Source organism: Stegostoma tigrinum, chromosome 10 (assembly GCF_030684315.1).
Source record: "Stegostoma tigrinum isolate sSteTig4 chromosome 10, sSteTig4.hap1, whole genome shotgun sequence".
In the NCBI taxonomy this organism is placed as follows: domain Eukaryota; kingdom Metazoa; phylum Chordata; class Chondrichthyes; order Orectolobiformes; family Stegostomatidae; genus Stegostoma; species Stegostoma tigrinum.
This window is the reverse complement of record NC_081363.1, coordinates 79,232,080-79,253,688: the sequence shown is the minus strand read 5'-3', so window position 1 is coordinate 79,253,688 and position 21,609 is coordinate 79,232,080. Positions and strand designations below refer to the sequence as shown.

Sequence of the window (21,609 nt, the reverse complement as noted above, 5' to 3'; positions counted from 1 at the left end):
CTGATGGAATGTTTTGGAATATTTTAACTGTGTTAAGGATGCTAGATAAATCTAAATTGTTGTTGTACAAGCCCCACTGTAGCCCTTGCCCAGAGGATGTAGTTATCAAGGTTACAGACCTGATTTATTTATTTATACTCTTGTCCAGGCCCATCAAGATTTTGAACACCTCTGTCAAACCTCCTCTAAACACTTTGCTTCTGTAAGGAGAACAACCCAAGCTTCTCCAATCTGGCCACAAAACTAAGCATCTCATCCCTGGAACTGTTCTCTGAAGTCTTGCCTGTGCCCTCTCTAAAGTCTTCACACACCCTTCTGATAGTGTGGACACAACGCTGTATTTGAGAATGTAGCTCCATTGTTAGACAGGTTTAGAACAACATTACCGTAGGCCTACTCGATTGGCACTACATCCACAAACTTCCATTCCCACCACCGCTGATGCTCAGTAGCCGCAGCATGTACTATTTACAAGGTGCACTGTAGAAATTCACCCAGGATCCTCCTCCAGCACCTTCCAAACCCACAGTCACTTGCATCTAGAAGAACAAGGGCAGCAGATACATGGGAACACCACCTCCAGCAAGTTCCCCTCCAATCCACAAACATCCTGACTTGTAGATATATTGCCATTCCTTCACAGTCACTGGGTCAAAATCCTGGAATTCTCTCCGTAACGGCATTGTGAGTCAACCCACAGCAGGTGGACTGCAGAGATTCAAGAAGGCAGTGCACCACCACCTTCTCAAGGGGCAACTAGGGATGGGCAATAAATGCTGGCCAGCCAGTGATCCCCATGTCGCACAAATGAATGAAAAAATGCTGTTGACATTTAATGGTCTAACTAATTTTCTTACACCCATCGTCACAGTGAGTAACCTACAAGAGTTGTATTGCAGCCTGTGCCATTGTAAAAAGAGAGGAGGGAATGGTGTGTTCACAAACAACTTTTCTTTATACTATTTACAACCAAATCACTAGGTACAAGTCTGAGGGACGGGAAAAAGCTGCTTTGTCTTTCTGAAGGAACCTGGCTGCTGGTGGTAGTGAATGGAAACTGCTTGAGGGAATGATTTTAGTGGACAGTGCTTCCTACGGAAGATAGCACACGTTCCACATTGAGCAGTATCCAACTGTAGCTGGACCCACCAATTGTAGACATGTTGTACTTTTGAAGTCAGTCACTAAGAAAGTCATCATGACAGTAAATCCTCGTTTTAAAGTTGGAACTTTAAATGAAATGATTTCAAGTGAATCACTTTTTCAGCGAATTCTACCCAATAGAACTGATGTAAAAGTTGTGGTTAGATTCTGCAGGACCTCCCTCATCAGAAAAAAATACATTCCACCTTGCAAATTCAAGCTGTTTACATTGCAGGAGCATTTGTAAGTGAAATTGTTTCTAAAATAAAATGAATCTCAAAATATAGGAGAAAGTCTGTATGGTAACTTTCCATTTAAGCTTGCTTGCCAGTAATCCTGCTGTCGAACTTCCTGCTCACCACTTAGTCACTAGTCACTGTGGCCCTTGCCTCACACTGACCGTCTGGTTCACAGCTTCTGCTCCCTCACCCACCCTTTTACTGCCTTGCTTCTGACTCACAGTCGAAGATACTCCTGCCTCTTACTGCTCAGTTCTAAAACTGTTGGGGTAATTGACAAGTGGGAGACTTGATGAGAGCGTAGACCCATGAGAGGCTGAGACAGGGAGAGGGGGAGGAAGAGGACAGAAGGGCAACAAGAGGGTTAGAGAATGGGTAAGTGGTATGTTGAACAGTTTGTAGAGAGTGAAAGGCTCATGGAGCAGCAGGGCCTGCTCAAAATGGTGCCACAGGTTACACGGCCCTATGTCAGACCAGATGCAATTAGCTTTATAACAAAACTTGGATGCCAAGGAAGAATACAGGGCCTGTGAACGAACCCTGAAAGTGAAATAACATCATTCAGGGACTTACAGTCTCAAGCTATTTTTCTCACATTTCATATGGTTCAACTCGGTGATTTGCAATTGATTAGCTTTCAGGAATGACTCTATATATAAATTTACAGTGCTTCAGCAGTAAGCATTAATTGTTAATGAATGCCACTGATTGCACTTGGATTAGCGCAAGCGGAAATGCTTAATAGATCTCCGTCATGTCTAATCACGTAATGAATAGATAAATTGGTTTGTAGTTTTGTCTGTCTTTTCCTCCCCTGAATATATTTATAATTATTTGTGTTGTCCTCAATAGTCAGGCAGATTCTGGATAAATGCAGTAGGACGTACTCTGCAAATTGTGCCCTCATCTGGTCAGGACATTCTCTGGTTAGATCCCATCCCAAGTACTTTGTTGTGTTCTGGGCCTCGCACCTCATGATGAAATTATTGGCTTTGGGAAGGGGTGCAGAACAGATTCACTTGGGCTAAAAGAGGTAAGTCCCATGCCCAGGTTGAATAGATCAGACTGGCATTGTGTTGGAACGTATAAGACTAAAGAGGTTGTCTAATTGAGGTGTTTAATATGGTTAAATGTGTAGAAATAGGAGGAGGAAAATCCAGAATAATAGGGAGCAATGTCAGAATTAGAGCTGAGTCGTTCAGGGCGAACATCAGGAAGCAGTTCCTCACCCACACGAGATCTTGAACTCATTCCAAAGGAGACTTGTTCAGAAGGGTCATGACCTGAGCAGGCTCGAGGAGCTAAGGTCTGTCTGCTGTGATCTCGTGAGCTGGTGATTGCCCTCCCTCCTTACCACTGATGTGTTTTTTCATGCGGTTTGTTTGCAGTGCTCGTCTGTTCTGCACAGCAAAGGTCTGCGAGATTACCTGGTCCACAGCTGCAGAGGAAGCCCACCGATCCACCACCGGTCTGCCTGGTTGCTGCGTCACGAGTTTCACTTTCAATACTTTGTACTTCAACTGGCTTCCAAGGCAGTAAGTCGCTCCCCTCATCACTTCAGACTCTTAGGCATGTTCAACCCACTTACCTCACTGTCCTTCAACCGGAGGCTGTGGATTCAAGCCCAACCCTCACTCCGTGCTCCACCCCTCCTCACCCAACCTCTCTACTCTCCACCTCTCCCTCTGGAGATCTGAACCCATCACCCGGGCTGATACAGTGGTGCATTACAGAATTAAATGATATACCAAAGGGGCACCCCCTTGAGCAAATGTAAAAGATCCCACGGGATTATTTTGAATGAAAAAAATAACAGAGGAGCTCTCGTGGAGTCCAGCCCAATGTGTTGTCCCTCAAATTTTCCCAAAAAAAACTAATCATTAATATGTGTGCTGTTTTGGCATCTAGTTGAATGCAGATTGGCTGCCATTTTTAATCAACGTAACTGCAATCACTGTGCTGTGTTTTGAGACAATTTGAAAGGCCTGATGTATGTTAATGTTTTTCATCTGAACAGGAAAAGTTTTGAGGGATATGGGCCCAATGCAGGCAAATGGAACTAGTTTAGTTGAAGAAGCTTGGTTGGCAAGCATGAGTTGAACCTAAGCGTCTGTTTCTGCGCTGTCTGAGATCACGACTTGAGCTAGTATATTTTAGTGCTGTGGCCAATCCATTGCTTCGAGTTACTTGTGACAGACCTGTAACTATTTGGCCTTAACAGCTCGAAATTCTGCCTCCAGGAGCAATCTTGGTGATTAAACTGCCAGATTCATTGCATGTTTACTGGACATAGTGTGAAGTTGTCACACTCACATCAATGATCATAATGCACACGGGGTTACCTGCGAACACTCCTTTCCAACAGTATGAAAAGATTGCGTGTTGGCTAATTCCTTTGAGTATGCGGTCCAAAGGTATGTGCTTCCGAGCCAGCTGAACCTTCCCTTATTTCACAACACTGCCCAATGTTACTCCTCGACTCCTTTTTACAAACAGACTTGATCCCTTCATCACTCCAGATCCTTGTGCGTAAGCCTTAAATCAGCTGTGTACCCTCATCCTCCATGTCCCAATTTCAAAACTCCAGCCTTCCCCTTTTCCCATTGTTGTGCTGCATTTTTCAAGACACTGTAGTCCTCTTTTGCACCTTACAGATCACCATCAGTCCTCAAGTTACTCGGCAAACTCCACTGTATCACTATGTTGCTGTCGCGTTGCTAAGTCAGCTGCTCCCTGGGAGCGAGCATTTAGCCCATGAACTGCTCTCGAAGTTGACCTTTAATCAAGATATGATTCCGTAAGTATCTAGATGGGAAAGTGTGCATGTCGTTTTTAGTAGGTGAATTAGAAGTACTTTTCTCTTGTGTCACTGGTTTTAAGCTTGAGTTGTCTGATGACAGCTTTCCTTCCGTGGTCACCAGCTAAAATATGTTTCGGGGTATGAACCCAGCCATAATGTAAAGGAAGGAATTGTTGAATTCCTGTGGCACGTTCCATGACTATAAGTTGTCCCAAGGTACCTTGTAGCCAAATATTTTGAATATTTTGTAGCCATGTGTGGTGTAGAAAATACAGCAGCCAGTTTGTACACAGCAAGCTCCCACAAACATCGATGAGATAACGACCAATTCATAGATCATAGAATCCCTAAAGTGTGGAAACGGACCCTTTGGCCCAATAAATCCACACTGACCCTCAGCGCATCCCACCCAGAACCATCTTCCTAATCTACACATCCCTGAACAAGGGGCAATTTAGCATGACCAATCCACCTCGCCTGCACATCTTTGGACTGTGGGATGAAAGCCAGCAAGACACAGGAGAATGTGCAAACTCCACACAGACAGTGGCCCGAGAGTGGAATCGAACCCAGGTCCCTGGTGCTCTGAGGCAGCAGTGCTAACCATTGAGCCACCATGCCCGACCAGTTAATACACTTGTATTGATATCATTTAGGCACACTGAGGGAAGTGCCGCAACTGTTTTCCAAATAATGCCATGTGATCTCTTATGTCAAAATGAAAGTTCAGGTTCGTCTCCGTTTAAATGGCTGATGTGAAAGGTGTCACCACAGACTCACCTCTCGGCACTGCTCTGCAGAACACTACAGGCTTATGTGCTCGCCTTCAGAGTGGGACGTAAAACCACAACTTCGAGCAATGGTGGGCCTAACTGAGCCACGACCAACGCCCATTTTATTTTATATCACTAAATGGGAAATGTCACTGAGTAACCACAGGAGCAGCTAATATAAGGTGGGAAAACACCAGATGTATTGTGTCGTGGGAGTCAACTGAGGTGGACCAAGTGTGATACATCAAGTTCTACTTTTCATTTGGATGATTGTTTCATTGTTTGATGAGGTCCTGCCAGGGCAGCTGACCAGTGGTCTAATCTGAGACATGCCTGACCCTTAGTGTGCTGGAAAGGGCGGGCGTTAGAAGCTTTGCTCTGAGGCTATTTGACCAGTGTACCTGACAGAGACGTAAACAATGTGTTCCGTTCCCCAATGTAAGCATCCCTTGTCTCGATTATTACCAAATTATCATCATCTTTGTGTTGCAAGTTTGTTATATATTATTATATTGACATATTGTTTATCTAGCGGGGTTTGTGACAATACTGGGTACCTGGCTTTATAGTCCCTACCTTGATGAACACAAAACGGCGAATGCAGTGTTTATGGTGGGCCTCGTGTGTTGTGGCTACAGTATGGGACGTATATGCAGGGGCACGTATGAAATGTGTATGGTATGTGGAGGGGGTGCGTGTGCAACTTTTACAGTGTGGGACATGCAGTGTTAACATTGTGGCTTGGGGAAGCTGTGTTTACTATTTGGTATGAATACTGTATTGACAGGGAAGGTAAATCTGGTGGCCCTGAAGCAGAAGATCTCTCCTGCATTCTCCAGCTTCGAGCAGATGGGGATGCTGCAGAACAAGTTCACTGTAACCCGACTCGTGGAACACTGCTGGGAGCAGCTTTCAAACAGCTCCCCACCATCCGAGCCCACTACCTGGATCACTTCACTCACGTCCAGCCTGCCGTCTCGCGGTCCAAGACTTTCTACACTGGGCAGAATCATTTGGTTCAATCTGTCCTGCTCCCCGACATGACAGGCACTCTTCTGCCAGCTGATTGGGCCTTTCTGCCCCTGATCAATCTTTATGACCAGGTCAACCGAGAGGAGATGAAGGGCAAGACAGTAGAATCGCTTGCTGCCAACTTAGTGGACATGGTGACCAGTTGCCTCCAGTGGGCACTGTTGCTGGAGGCCTGGCGAGGTGAACTCTTGCAGGGCCTGCCTCTGGCTGCCAAGCTGGCGAGACTTGTGTGCGTGTTCCTCACGGGCAGTAACCTATTTCTGGAGCCGGGCATTCACGACTACATGACGGCCCTCCTGCTGATCTACTGTCAGTGCAAGAAAATGGACTTCCTGGACTTGAGTGCACCACTGCCAGGACTGACCTCCTTTCAGGATCTGTATGTTCGACTCCTCGAGCAGTTTGAGAGCGTCTCATTTGGCGACCAGCTGTTTGGCTGCTTTCTCCTGCTGCCCCTGCAGAGGAGGTTCAGTACCCAACTTCGCCAGGCTGTTTTTGTGGAGCATGTCAGTGTATTACGGACACTGGGAGTGCAGCTGAAGCAGGTATGTGAACCGTTTCAAACATATTCAATGGGTGCCAGTTCCCAACATTGTGTTGTTGAGTGGAGTGGTTTTTGGTTGCCAAGTGGGCCAGCACTGGGTCCCTCGAAAGGGCAGAGTAGGCTTGATAAATCAATGGTTGTATTGTCTCATCAGCAATGGTTTATCTATGTGTAAGAGATTGGTTTGAGAGCCCTTATGTTGTGGGTAAGGAATGGGAAGAGATGGGTGCTGGAGCCTTCTTCATTGAATCTGTAATTAACCTTAATGGCTCCTTTAAGATTGGGGTCAATCCAGTCAATTGGAATAATTTAGATTTAGCATTTATTGCCATGTGTACTTAAGTACAGAAGCGCAGGAGTACAGTGAACATCACAGTACCACCTTAGGCACCAAAGTTCCCAGGTGCAAAAACTTAGGTACAAAATCGTAAAAAAAAACAAAGTTAAAAATGTTAACTGTTACCTTCCTGGAATAAATGGAAAATAAAAGAAATAAGGTAATGATGTGCCAAGGGTGTATTACCTGACAGACATATTGTTTATCCTGGCGGCGGGGGGGGAGGTGTTGGTGACGATACTGGGTACCTGGCTTGATAGTCTGCACCTTGATGAACACAAAACTTACAAAGGGAAATTTCAGCTGCTGTTCTGCACCAAAATTCTTGAACTCCTCAACTAATGGCACTGGGGGTGTACCTACCCCACATGGACTGCAATGGCTCAAGACTTCAGCTGACTGCCCCCTTCTGGTCAGTTAGGGAGAGGCAGTAATGAATGAATAAACATGTCTCCTTTGCTGCAGCATTCTATAGAAAACGAGGGAAAAGCTTGCATTTGTAGAACATTTTGAATATCATAAATCACTCCAGTTAGTTCCGCAGGAGCGTGAGTAGACAAAAATTGAATTAGGGCTGCAACCAGGAGATGTTAGAAAAATTGATCACAAGCTTGGCTAAAGAGGAAAGTTTTCAGAAGCATCTTAAAGGAACAACAAGCTATGAAGATTGAGAGCTTGAAATAGGGATTTCCCGAGCTCAGAGCCAAGAGAGCTGAAGGGTAGATGTTGGTTGTGGAATAACTGAAATCTGGATTCTTGGGGGAGGGTTGTGGGACTGTTTGATGTCATACACCTGGAGCACCAGGCCGCCGTGAGATTTGAACATTAGGGTGCGGCTAGTTAGTTTAAGGTCCTGCTGGAGTTGGGCAGTGGGGTGCTTTGTGAAGCTGATGAGATAATTTCCACACTAGGCAATCTGCTGATGGCTTTCAATCTGCGCAACCTTTTGTGTATCAAAATAGCTGCCAATCCCGTTGGAAAATTACACCCATCCTGCCGAGACCTGCCTGGATTTGCTGCGGCAGTACTTCAAGACCTTGGTGACGGGGACCCTCCGCCTCAGCTGGTGCCCCGTGCTCTACGTGGTGGCAGTGGCTCATGTCAACAACTTCATCTTCTCTCAGGAGGCTGTGGATGAGGTAAGACATCGTCTGGCTACAAATTTTCTGTGATCACAGAAGTGGTATAGAGAGAGGAAATATACTTGATGAGACAGTTCTAAAAAGTGAGCAGGAACAGGGGATACCTGCAGGGGTTGGGGTGTGGGTTAATGTGCACAGATCTTTGTAAGTGGTAGGACATTTCAGAGCAGTTGTTAAAGCACATGGAACCTTGGACATCATAACAGAGGTATTGCGTACAAAAGCAGGGAGGTTACGTAGAACCTGTATAAAACTTTATTTAGACCCTATTAGAATATTGCATTTAGTTCCGGTCACCATACTTCAGGGAGAATGTGAAGTCCTTGGGACGGCGCAGAGGAGACTTAACCAGAATTATTCCAGGGATGGGGTACTTTAGCTCCAAGGTTTGGTTGGAAAAATTGGGTTGCTCGTGTTAAACCAGGGGAGATTTGATAGAGGTTTAGAAGATTGTAACTTTTAAAAACAGTAGACAAAGAAAAGCTTGTCCCCATTAGGGGGTACAAGAGCTAGCAGGATCAGTTTGAAGGTGTTTGGGCAACAGATACAGGCAAGATGTGAGTAAGATGTTTTGACACAGTGAGCAGTGATGAGCTGGAAATTGCTGCCAGCAAGACTGGTAGTCAGTGGTATGGATAGACTGGTGGGGAATGAGACTGAGTTGTTTGCTCTGGAGAGCCGGCATTGCCTTCATGAGCTGAATGGTCTCCTCCTCATGGTAACTCTATAACTGAAAAATTCTAAGACTAATCTTGGATATAGTTCTGTTTACTGCCTGCTGCTGAAACACTCCACATTATCTCCAGTTTTGGCCTTTCTTGCACATGTTGTTGACTTCTGATTCTTCCTAAACTTCAGCTCATTGTAAATTCTGCTGCCCATCTCTTAACCCGCACTAAATTCACTAACCTATCTTGTCTGTCCTCACTGAGCTACACTGATGCCCTGTTGTCAAGCACTACCCCAGCCTCCAGGTCAACAAGGGGCTGATAGAGTCATGGTATAGATAGATAGGTCTGATCCCAGTGAATCTCAGAACATGCCCAAAGAGCCATGTGGACTCCATCTGTTTCCAAGAAGGCTTCCATGCAATATCCCAGTTTCAAAAAACTGCCCGTGGATATGGCAATAAAGTATTCGGAGCAGGGAGGTTGTGGGTTTGATGCAGTTTGCACACCATTATGTGGCCCTAACCTGCATGGTAGTTGGTGGCATAGGGCTGGCACAAGCACTATTGGCGACAGAGGAGAGAGTTAATGAGCCCTGTCCTCGTTGCTAATCAATCACAGATTTGTGAACACTGGGGCTGAGAAGGAGATTGCGCTCAGCAGTGATACTCCATAGCCAAATAACCTGCCTGCCAGTAATGAATGATTAGTTGGGTGAGATACTGGATGGCTGTTGTATCTGTGGATTCAGCAACTTCAGGTGAAGGGCTAGAAGACAAATTCTGTAAGGGAATTTGGCACTCGGCTGCCTCCTGCTCCTAAGTCCTATGTCCATTCAGTTGTGAACCACACTTCTGCTTAAGATTCTACAGCAAAGTTAAACTTAACAACTTATTCAACAATTTTATTTAATTTTACTCAACAAGGTGTTTGATTGTACTCTTCTGTTTTGTTTACAAACACAGAATCTGATTTAAGTCCACTCTTAACGATATGAAAGTTAAGAGGAGCTGAAAAACCTCAGTGGGACTGGCAGCATCTATAGTCAGAGAACTGAGTTTAAGTTTCAAGCTGGAGTTCTGAAAAAGATTCTTTTGCGAACTGAAACATTAACTTGCAGTTTTCCACCTCCAAAGAAACTGCTGAGTTTCTCCAACACTTTCTGTTTCTATCTTAGATTTGCAGCATCCCACAGTATTTTGATTTCTGTCTTAGTGATAACAGCTGGCTGGGCGATTGTTTTATTCTTCGAAAGAGTGCCTATCAGAAAGAAAGAGTGTAATTTTTTTGAATGGAGCATTATATATTTGGTCCTCCTCAGAGAGGCATCAGAGATCAGTTTTGAAAAAGAATGGTTCAAGTTCCTCCCTGATGTTCTTGCTAATATTCATCCCTCAACCATCATTGATTTGATCATTATTGCATAACTGTTGGCAGATTCTTGATGTTCGCAGACTGATTGTTACGGTTCCTACATATGACAATTTGTACTCTTTGAAAATAATGTTGATTATTTTGAGCTTGGTAATGATTGCCAGCTGGCTATTACAGTTAAAGATTGACCCAGACTGGACCTGGGGCACTTGGAAAGAAGATAAAAGCTGGAACTCCTGTCTCATTTATTTTAGACTTTCTTGTTCCAGTGCCCGTCTCTTCCAGATAGCTCCCTCAATATTTCCGAGGTGATTGGGGTCAAAGGCTTCTGACCAAGTTTGCATACTGAGCAAGCAAATTGGTTGGGGTGGGGGGTGCGATGGCCTAGTGGTATTATTGCTGGACTGTTAATCCAGAGACCCAGATAATGCTCTGTTTGAATCCTGCCGTGGCAGATGATGGAATTTGAATTCAGTAAATATCTGGAATTCAGAGTCTAATAATGACCGTGAATCCATTGCCGATTGTTGAAAAAAACCATCTGGTTAACTAATGTCCTTTAGGGAAAGAAACTGCTATCCTTACCTGGTTTGGCCTACATGTGACTCCAGACCCATAGCAGTGTGGTTGACTCCTAACTGCCCTCTGGGCAATTTAGGGATGGGCAATAAATGCTGCCCGAGATAGCAGCAACTGCAGATGCTGGAGAATCTGAGATAACAAGGTGTAGAGCTGGATGAACACAGCAGGCCATGGAGCAGGAAGGCTAACGTTTTGGGCCTAGACCTAGATTTTCTGAAGAAGGATCTAGGCCTGAAATGTCAGCCTTCCTGCTGTGTTCATCCAGCTCTCCACCTTGTTATCTCTGATAAATGCTGCCTAGCCAGTGACACCCTCATGCAGTGAATGAATAAAGAAAAGGCCACTGAAATAATTTGTAATTCATTGAGAAGTAATGCAAGATTTCAAATTAAGGCTGGGGTTAAACTGGGACTCACTGTAAGGTGCTTGCTTATGGTGTCAGCTTGTGAGTGAAGTAAGGGGTGCAGTAGGATTTATGATTTATTTAGCAGCTTTAACATGGTGAAATATGCTGAGGTGCTCACAGGAGTGTTTTTAACCACAATAATGAGCTATGAGGACAGTGACAAAAGAAAACGCAGAGATATATGAAGGGCGTTTTCAAGCTGAGAAGCCAGCTGCATGGAAGAATTGGAGGGGTGGTAGTTGTGGGTGTGGAGTAGACTTCAGTTGGGGGAACGCAAAATTTTTGGAGGTTTGTAGGAATGGAAGGAGGCTACAGCAAAAGCGAGGGACAAGCCTAAGAGGGTGGGGGTGCAGTTCAAACAGGGTAATTTTAAATTCAAGCCTTCACTGAACTGGGAGTCAATCCAGGTGAGTGAGTGCAAGAGTAAAGGATGAACAGCACTTTACTTATCATTCAGCCTAGTGCTTTAGAATTTATTGATGCATTGGGAGGTGTCTGTTGGCTGTGAGCCTCCTGGAAGGAGGCAAGAAAATTGAATAAAAATTGAAAGCAATGCAGGAGGGTATTCATTCAGTGGTAAATCAATTGCTCAATTGATAGCTTTAGATTTGCAAGTAATGTGGCAATTAATCTTTGAAGGTGTCCTTCTGAAAGTTGGGAGTGTTTATGGCTCTCGGTTCCCAAGGCACAGCAGCAGTTTCTACTAAGTAGCACTTGTTGATTACTCTTGAGTGTAAAAGGTTCCCTAGGAACAAGGTGATCTCTGTTGCCAGTCATGCTTCCATTTTTGCCCCAGGTCTTCTGGTGTTAATTCAATGGTAATAATTTTTAAAAGATGCTTGTGGAGAAATGATAGTACAGTGATATCTGGTGGCCAGACTTTGCAACTACATGGTGCCAAATCCACTCAGGTTGCTCAATTATAAACGAGGAAGTTAAACTTTGTAATGAAATAGCTAGACCGAAAATGTGACAAGCAAAAAGTGTAAGCTTTTGTAGACAGGGCATGTGTGTACACAGATGGCCTTTGTTAGGGTGTAATTGGTAAGTGGATGGATAAATGACACAAATAAAATACTATTACAATTATCGATACTATAGTGAAAAATATTGAGCAAACTTAATCTGCTTAACATGACACCACGCACAATTATCTGTGATCTTCTGAAGCAAGTTCAATGACCACCACCTCAACTTGATTTTTTAACTGAGAAGTGGATTTGTGTCTTGCACAGGATGTCATTGAGGTTGCAATGTGGTGGTAATGACTAGCTGACACTGTCCAGAAGTAGAAACGCTGTCATGGAAGGGAAACAAAGGCTTGCGTTAATACTTGCATCGTTCCTAGCCAAATGGTATTTTCAGCATTTCACAACTGTTTAAATATTTTCTGAGGTGGTGCCACTATGGGTAAAAAGGAAGTGTAGCCGTCAGTTTGCCCACACAGAATTCGCACAGCAGCAATCTCATAATGATCAGTTAATCTTGTTTAGCAACATTGGTTGAGAGATGAGGGAAAACATCCCGTCGTGCCTTCAAAATAGTACCATGGGATATTCTAGTTCTGCCCAAGAGGGAAAGAAGATAGAACCTCAATGTAACATCTCATTTACAAGACAGAATCACTGTCAGAGCAGAATGCCTTCATAACTGAAGTCCAGAATTTGTACTTAAGTCTCTAGAGTGGACCGGGGTTGGGTGTGTGTGTGTGTGTGTGTGTGTGTGTGAACGGAAGTACAAGACTTTGTTTTCTGCGATATCTGATCTACAGTCGGCCTTGTATCTTAACTAACAAAATTGAAATTGACTTTTAGAACATTATCTCATAGTTGTTTTGGGCCCAAGTTGCTGCATACAATGGAGCTGCCACTGCATTGTTTAGCTGTTAAGCATGTTAGAATATCCTGACGCCGCATGGGACACCGTAGATGTGTGGTTCCATTTTTGCTTGCATTCCTGACAGCTCTAAGCACATCAGTAACTATTGAAGCACTAGCAGCTATTGTTTCTTGTTTGCAAAATTGGCAGATGAGAATCCTCTGTCAGAGTGGCTTTAACTGCCTGGTCTGAAATGAGCATACAATCTGGGACAGCTTGGTTACTTAAGAATATGCTGCCCAGGCTCATTACATTGGTCATGACATTCAGGCAGGCTGTAGAATGGAACAATGGCACAAACATGCAGTGGAAGTACACTGGGTTCAAGGTTTGAGGTTTATCTTTGAGACGATGTTGTGAGAGTTTTTCTCTACACCAGTGTGTTTGATCTTTGTTTCTGATCACTTGATGACTGAAGTGGCAATACTCAGTCCTAACTGTCATAAAATATAACTGATAGAGGTCTTTGGGATTAGTGAGGGTTGTGTAAGGGCAACATAGAGAATATGCTCCATTTGTAAAACAATTGAGATCTAAGGTTTGTAAAAATCTCCAATAAATTCAGTAGAGGATTTGGGAGAAACTTATTTATTGCAAGTGCATTAGAATTTGAAACTTAAGATCTACGCATTAATATTTGCAATTTTGTGAAAGGGACACTATATAAATACACGAAAGAGGAAGGATTAGAAGAATATGTTTACTGGGCTGGCCCAATTTCTTTTAAATTTGTCCTTGGGATATTATTAGCAAGATCAATCTTTATCGCCCATCTTAAATCACAGCAGTCCCTGTTAGCGAGTGACTTAGAACATAGAACATAGAAAAGTACAGCACAGTACAGGCCCTTCAGCCCACGATGTTGTGTCGTCGAATAATCCTTATCCAAAAATAACCTAACCTACATTCCCCTCAATTCACTGCTGTCCATGTGCAGGTCCAGCAGTCGCTTAATGGTCACTAATGACTCCGCTTCCATGACTACCACTGGTTAACTATTCCATGCGCTCACAACTCTCTGGATGAGGAACCTCCCTCTGATGTCTCCTCTATAGTGGTAAAACAGATTTTAATCCAGAAACACCAAAGAAATGGGAATGCGGTTCCAAATTAGGAGGGGAACTTGTATATAAGGGTGTTCCCATGTGCCTGCTGCTGTTGTCTGTCTTTGTAGAGTTTGCAGTCTTGGAAGGTGCTGTTGAAAGAGCCTTAGTTGACACAGCTGCCTCTGTATGCCAATGACAGACGGAATGAACATGTACAGTGTTGAGTGGGGTGCCAGTCAAGCTGGATGGCTTAGAAATGGGATAGAGTTTCTTGAGTGGTGTTGGAGTTGCATCCAGGATGGTGGACAGTATTCCATCGCACTCCCAACTTGTGACTTGTTGATCGTGGATAGACTTTGAGGTGACAAGAGGTGTTTACTCATTGTAAAAATTCCCAGCCTCTGACCTGCACTTCATGACTGGTCCAATTCAGTTTCTGGTCAGTGGTACCCCTAAGGATATTGGTAGTAGAGAGATTCAATTTTTAGTGCTATTAAATATCATCAGATGATGGGCATTGCCTGGTATTTCTGTAGTGCAGATGTTACTTGCCAATTACCAGCTCAATGCGACAGGCCTTATTGCCTGTGTGCCTCAGTATCTATGGATACAAACAGTACTACAAACTGCAGTTATCAGCAAATATCCTCTTGCTTTATGGTAGAGGGAAGGCAATTGATGAAGCAGTTGAAGATGGTTGGACCTGGAACACTACCCTCAGGAAAAACAGTGATATCCTGGGGCTGAGGTGATTGAGATCCAACAACCATAGCCATCTTTGTCTGTGCCTGGCCTGACTTCAACCAGCAGATTCCCATTGATTTCAACTTTGCCAGAGCTCCTTGACAACACATTCAATGAAATGCCACCCTGATGTTGAGGGCAGTTGCTCTGACCTCATCTCGAACTTATCTCTTTTGTTCATGCATGGAGTAAGGCTGTGATGAGATCTGCAGCTGAGCAGCCCCTGGTAGAACCCAAACCAAGCGGTGGAGAACAGATTCATAGAATCCCTACAGAGTGGAAACAGGCCGTCCAGCCCCACAGCGACACTCAGAGCATCCCACTCAGGCCCATGCCCCTATAACCTACATAATCTACATATCCCTGAACATTACAGGCAATTTAGCATGGCCAATCCACCTAACCTGCACATCTTTGGACTGTGGTAGGAAACCGGAGCACCCAGAGGAAACCCACGCGGACACGGGGAGAATGTGCAAACTCCACACAGACAGTTGCCCGAGGGTGGAAACGAACCCGGGTCCCTGGTGTTGTGAGGCAGCAGAGCTAACCACTGAGCCACCATGCCACCCCAAATTGAGATTGTTGTTCAGTAAATGCTGCTTTATAGCCCTGTCATTGATGACTTCCATGACTTTTCAAGGATTGAGAGTGTGGGGGTCGCAGTTAGCTGGATTGGATTTGTCTCGCCTTTCATGGGTGGACCAATTTTCCACCTTGTTGGTTAGATAGCGCTGTAACATCTTTGGTAAGCTTGGAACAGCTTGAGTAATTCTCCAGTATTACAACCGGGATGTTGTCAGGGCTTATAATCTTGCAGATTCCTTCAACCATTTCTTGATATTGTGTATAGTGAATCAAACTGGCTGAGGATTGGCACCTGTGCTCTTGTAGATCTCAGGAGAAAGCTGAAGTAGATCATTCGTAATGTACAGCTAAAGTCAGTTGTGAATGTTAGAGGCTTGTCTTTGGCAGTGATCTGCTGAGCATCCTCTTAATTGAGGATAGAGTTGTTTGTTGAGCCTCCTTCCACTTAGTTGTTCAGTTGCTGCTATAGAAGACCAGGCTGGATGGCCTATGTTAGTACTGTACACTCTGTGTAATCAGTCGCATTGAGTTCAGATTTATTAGCTAATGGGAAATTTTGTTAAATTGCTGGTCTGTTCAATGGAACAATACTTTGGCCTTGAAAAGATTGAGAATGAAATGTAATCTTTGCAAACCAGAAGAGCTGGCATACTATCAGGGTGAGATTCAGCTATCCACAGGGATTAGATGTCTTGCATCATCTCTAATGCAAGATTAAATTTGATGCTCATACGGCAGAAACCGAAAAATGCACAGTGCTTTAGCAAGATGTGTAATGTTTAGGCTCGGTTCCTGTGTGTTTCAGATAAAGCAGACTATTTGAAATACTGGTCACAACCCATCAGTCAGTCTTTTGGGCTAAATCAGAACAGCAGAGAAACACTTGACAAAGAAATTGTAACTCGGTCAAAAGCGATTAGCTTTCAAAAGCATGCACTGCTGTGTATACAAAATATAGAGAAAGTGTATTTAGAGTGTCAGGATTTTGCACTAGAATTAGCATAAGATACACCGTAGCTAATTTGTAACCTGATGGACTTTATTCCCATCATTTTGGCTTCATTGTAGTCACTGATTGTTCTGTTTGTTTGTACAGTCATCATGTAGATTAAAGTCCAAAAGATAAGTGGTTTATTTTTAATATGCCATTAAAATGCTTGAATGTTTAGTTATAGAAAGTTAAAGCAGTTAGCACAAAGAGATGTTTCAAACCTTGATGGTGTGCATCATGTTTTCCACTTTTTTTTATACAATTCTTTTTCGTTTTGTAGGTGTTTGATGCTGCCAGGAAGAGCATGCTTCGGAAATCCTACCTATTAACGGATGAGGTGGGTATTTCTTCCTGTTTTCATTTCAGATTTCCATCATCTGCATTACTTTGTTGCATTATTGTGGGCTAGCGGGTACTGAACTGTGCATCCTCTTGACAAAGCATACTGTTCTGTCCTTGTACAAACATGACATCCTGTTCTGTCTGTGCACAAGACCTTGGTTCTGTCTTATTTAGAATTCTGTGTCGCATTGTAGTCTCCTCTCAGTGGTTAGCACTGCTGCTTCACTGCCCCAGGGACTCTGGTTCGATTCCAGCCTTGGGTGTCTGTGTAGAGTTAGCACATTCTCCCCATGTCTGAGTGGGTTTCCTCCGGGTGCTGTGGTTTGCTCACACAGTCCAAAGATGTGCAAGTTAGGAGGATTGTCCATGCTAAATTGTCTGTTGTCTAGGGATATGCAGGCTAGTGGGATTGGCCATGGGAAATGCAGGGTTACGTGATGATAGGTTAGGTCACTGCCTCAGGGTACGATGCTCATTGGAGGGTCAGTGTGTGCTTGATGGGCGGAATGGCCTCTTTCTACACTATGCTTATTCTATAATTCCATTAGCAATATACTATCTTTCAGTGGGATTTTAAATCTTGACACCATTTGCTCTGACTGATGTGCTTGAAAGGCACTGTTTGGAGCAGCAGGGAAGATCTGCCCTCTATTTGACTCTCAATACTGAACAAAACAAAAACAGAATTACATAGCCATTATGATTTGCTATTTGTGGCGTCCTGCTGTGCACATATGGGCTGTCGCACTTTCCCCACACTTCAACATTAACAGTAAAGGCCTTTTGAGATCCTGAGGCTATTAAAGAAATAGTTTATATATTTTTTTTCTCTTCCTTGTGTAGGCACTGAGAAGACATCTGCTTCACTTCAAATTACCTAACGTGGAGTCACCCTGTGGCTTTGACATGTATGAGCAGCTGCCCCTGATGAGACGCAGGTGGATGCAAAAAGTCCTTGGGGACCTTATAGCTCCAGAAGTCAGGCTGGAGGCACAGTAATGGGTGAGAAGCTGGCACCAGGGAAGGGGGGAATCCCAGTCCAGCAAATGCCTTTCCAGTAAGGCATGCGAACCCGAATCCCACATGCCCTGAGATCTGAATCTGAGTTGAATGGCTGAGAGTTGTCCACCTGAACTGACTGATAAAAATCCTTTTATCATCTGAGAACTCCTCTTTTGTTTATAAAGGTGAGTTTTAATTTGCGGTCAGCCTGGGCCGCAACGACGGGGGCCTGGAGCCTGATGGTGGAGCCCTGGACGAGCAGGTCATACAGGATGACACCACCACCACCTCAAACACCCTTCTATCAGAGCAGGTTTTGCCTTAGTGACCAGGGGCTCATCCACACGTCAGTACTGGGTGCACCACCAGTGTTTTAACTGTACCATGAGATAGGATGCCTGAGCCCGACTTTACTCAGAAGCTGTGTTAACTCAAAGAGCTGATTTCCTCTCTCGACACTTGAGAGGACGATTTCTGGAGACTCCAGATGAACTTTGTAACTGTGCCTTCACAGAGGAAGATTTGGACATTTTGGAATGGCCTGGCCGGGCATGAATCGCACAAAGTGTTTCTTGTCCCACCTTCTGTGGGTTGCAGTTGCTTGCTGTTGAGGCAGTTTGCACGGGTGACATTTTACATCGGGCATCTGAACTGTGAGCCATAGATCCAGTGTAACTTAATTTTGAATAAATTATACAGCTTTTTCTTTCATATCTGTGTGCATCTGTGTTTAGGATATGATGGAGGATGACCTGGGAAAGGTTTGAATCACTTGCAAACAGGGAGGGGTGAGGTTATCCTCGAAGTGTCGTGAGGTATTAGCTAGAGAATTATGTTCCATTCGAGGCGCAAGGCTTTAGGCTCAAGATCTTAGCGAGGGTGCAGATGAGATTTACTGGATTGTGTGTAGTTTCAGGAATGAGGCAACTTCAGTTATGTGTTGAGTGGAGGGGGTTTATTATGTGCCTTAGAGCAGAGAAGGTAAGGGAAGAATTAAGGGCAGTGTCTCCATTGAGAAGCTGATAATTGGTTGATAAATCAAGCACTCGATTTTAAAAAGTTTGCAAAAAGAGCAGAAGACGTGAATGTTAGGATGTAGAAATGCTGGTTGAAAAGGTGGCAGAAGCAGAACCGTTAATAACTTTCGAAAAGAGAACTGGATAAATAATTGATGATAAAATGAAATTGGCTGGGTTGGCAGCAGGGGTGGGGCTTGATGAGCAGGGCAAAAGGATTAATTGGATAGCTATTTCAAAGAGTTAGCGTGGGTGTGAATGGCCTCTTCTAGTTCTCTATGATTCTGTGCAGTGGTGCGCGTTGAATGACAGCGAGAAGCTCAGTGTTCATTAAAAGCTCTCAACTGATGTACAAAATCCAGATTCCGAATAGCTGTCATGGTACCGAACTAGGTTTTTTTTAAAAAACCATTTCCAAATTGGTCAGCTGGCATGGCTAGTGAGGAATCTCTAAGAAAACATCAGCCTCTGCTCCTTGACAACTTGCTTTTAACCAACATCTTCACAGGAGTGTAATTACATTGAAAATCAACATCAGAGCAAAGAAAATATTAGGATGGGTGACTAAACTTGTGGCTGGGCAAGTGAATAGATTTAGAGAGGGAGCCCAAAAGTCAGGATTGAAGGCGTGGACACCATTGGCAGACTGATGGGAGTGGAGAGTGAAGAAGTGAAAGATCTTGGAGAGTCGGTTGGGGGGAATGGGAGCAGGAGGAGAACACAGGATTAGGGAGAGCTGAGACTAAGAAGAGACTGACACTGTGAGCCAGTGATGCACCTTTAATTTTATGTCAGTGCCACAGATACTCGCTTATGGTGATCGAATTTATTTTGCCTTTCCTGGATGTGTCATCATGCTTTCCATATGCGTGCACAGTTGCTGACTAATCTGAGTTAAACTTGATTAATGTTTCTTGTCAAAGATTAAAATGAAGAGCTGCCTCTTCTAGTAACCTTTTTAGATTTCAATTTTTAGATGTGGAATGAGTTTGAATCTTCTCAACGCTCAGTGTAAAAGCTAACTTGATTGCTACATAATTGCTACAGAATCCATCGTTAAGGATGAGATTTCTAAGTTCTTGGAAGTGCAGGGTCGGATTAGAACAAGTCAGCATGGATTTAGTAAGGGGAGGTCGTGCCTGACAAACCTGTTAGAATTCTCTGAAGAGGTATCACGTAGGTTAGACCAGGGAAACCCAGTGGATGTTATCTATCTAAACTTCCAAAAGGCCTTTGATAAGATGCCTCACGGGAGGCTGCTGAGTAAGGTGAGGGATGGTGTTGTTCGAGGTGAGCTACTGGCATGAATTAAGGATTGGCTGTCTGACAGAAGGCAGAGAGTTGGGATAAAAGGCTCTTTTTTGGAATGGCAACTGGTGACGAAGGTTCAGTGTTGGGGCTGCAGCTGTTCACTTTATATATTAATGATCTGGATGAAGGGACTGGGGACATTCTGGTGAAGTTTGCTGATGATACGAAGATAGGTGGACAGGCAGGTAGTACTGAGGAGGTGGGGAGGCTGCAGAAAGATTTAGACAGTTTAGGAAAGTGGTCCAGAAAATGGCAGATGAAATTCAACGTGAGCAAATGCGAGGTCTTGCACTTTGGAAAAAAGAATACAGGCATGGACTGTTTTCTAAATGGTGAGAAAATTCATAAAGCCGAAGTACAAAGGGATCTGGGAGTGCTAGTCCAGGATTTTCTGAAGGTTAACTTGCAGGTTGAGTCAGTGATTAAGAAAGCGAATGTAATGTTGTCACTTATCTCAAGAGGGTTGGAATATAAAAGCAGTGATGTGCTTCTGAGAATTCATAAAGCTCTAGTTAGGCCCCATTTAGAATACTGTGCCCAATTTTGGGCCCCACACACAGTATGTCTGGAAGGACATACTGGCGCTTGTGCGTGTCCAGCGGAGATTCACACGGATGATCCCTGGAATGGTAGGCCTAACGTACGATGAATGGCTGAGGATCCTGGGATTGTACTCATTAGAGTTTAGAAGGTTGAGGGGAGATCTAATAGAAGCTTACAAGATAATGGATGGCTTAGAAAGGGTGGACGCTGGGAAGTTGTTTCCGTTAGGCGGGGAGACTAGGACCCATGGGCACAGCCTTAGAATTAGAGGGGGTCAATTTAGAACAGAAATGAAGGGACATTTCTTCAGCCGGAGAGCGGTGGGCCTGTGGAATTCAATGCCGCGGAGCGCAGTGGAGGCCTGGACATTAAATGTCTTCAAGGCAGAGATTGATAAATTCTTGATCTCGCAAGGAATTAAGGGCTACGGGGAGAGTGTGGGTAAGTGGAGTTGAAATGCCCATCAGCCATGATTAAATGGCGGAACGGCCTCGAGGGGCCAAATGGCCTTATTTCCACTCCTATGTCTTATGGTCTTATAATTTTGCAATTGTGCTCAAATCCCAGAAGGTGACTCGTGTAAGAAAGGGAAAGAAACCACTTGCGTAAAGTGTGAGGTGAAGCTTCTTAGTTTGGTGCTGAAACGCTCAAGGAATTATGCATCTGACCTTTGACCACTTTGTGCTAACACAGGGTTCGAACTAGTTAGTTATCATTCACCTGCATTAAGCGTACCTCCAAAAGCAAAACATAATGTCCAATATTACAATGACACAAAAGAAAGCATTTAAAAAGAATTTATGCAGCACCTTTCACAACCTCAGAATGTCACAAAGTACTTTTCTACAGTGTACTCTTGATGTTTTGTTACTGTCGTCATGCTAGAAGAATGATATCTAATTTGAACACAGCAAGTTTCCATAAACAGCAGTCTAATAACTTGTGCTGATGATATTGGTTAGAGGGGTAAATATTGGATAGGACACTGGGCAGAATAGGGGCGGCACAGTGGCTCAGTGGTTAGCACTACAGCCTCACAGCACTAGGGACCCGGGTTTGATTCCTGCCTTGGGTAACTGTGTTTGCACATTCTCCGTGTCTGCGTGGG

At 44.1% G+C, this 21,609-nt stretch overlaps 1 protein-coding gene across 4 annotated transcripts in view; it reads left to right on the top strand.

Annotated features, from left to right (window-relative positions):
* Nucleotides 1-18,342, top strand: part of rpap1 (RNA polymerase II associated protein 1) — an 83,823-nt gene extending 65,481 nt beyond the window's left edge. For all 4 annotated transcript variants that reach the window (XM_048538344.2, XM_048538345.2, XM_048538346.2 and 1 more), the window contains 6 exons: nucleotides 2,771-2,917; nucleotides 4,037-4,179; nucleotides 5,743-6,532; nucleotides 7,831-8,007; nucleotides 16,568-16,624; nucleotides 17,473-18,342. In XM_048538344.2, coding sequence (XP_048394301.1) covers nucleotides 2,771-2,917; nucleotides 4,037-4,179; nucleotides 5,743-6,532; nucleotides 7,831-8,007; nucleotides 16,568-16,624; nucleotides 17,473-17,628 — 1,470 coding nt within the window. In that variant the 3' untranslated portion in view covers nucleotides 17,629-18,342. The remainder of the gene's footprint in view (nucleotides 1-2,770; nucleotides 2,918-4,036; nucleotides 4,180-5,742; nucleotides 6,533-7,830; nucleotides 8,008-16,567; nucleotides 16,625-17,472) is intronic.
* The last annotated feature ends 3,267 nt before the right edge of the window (nucleotides 18,343-21,609 follow it).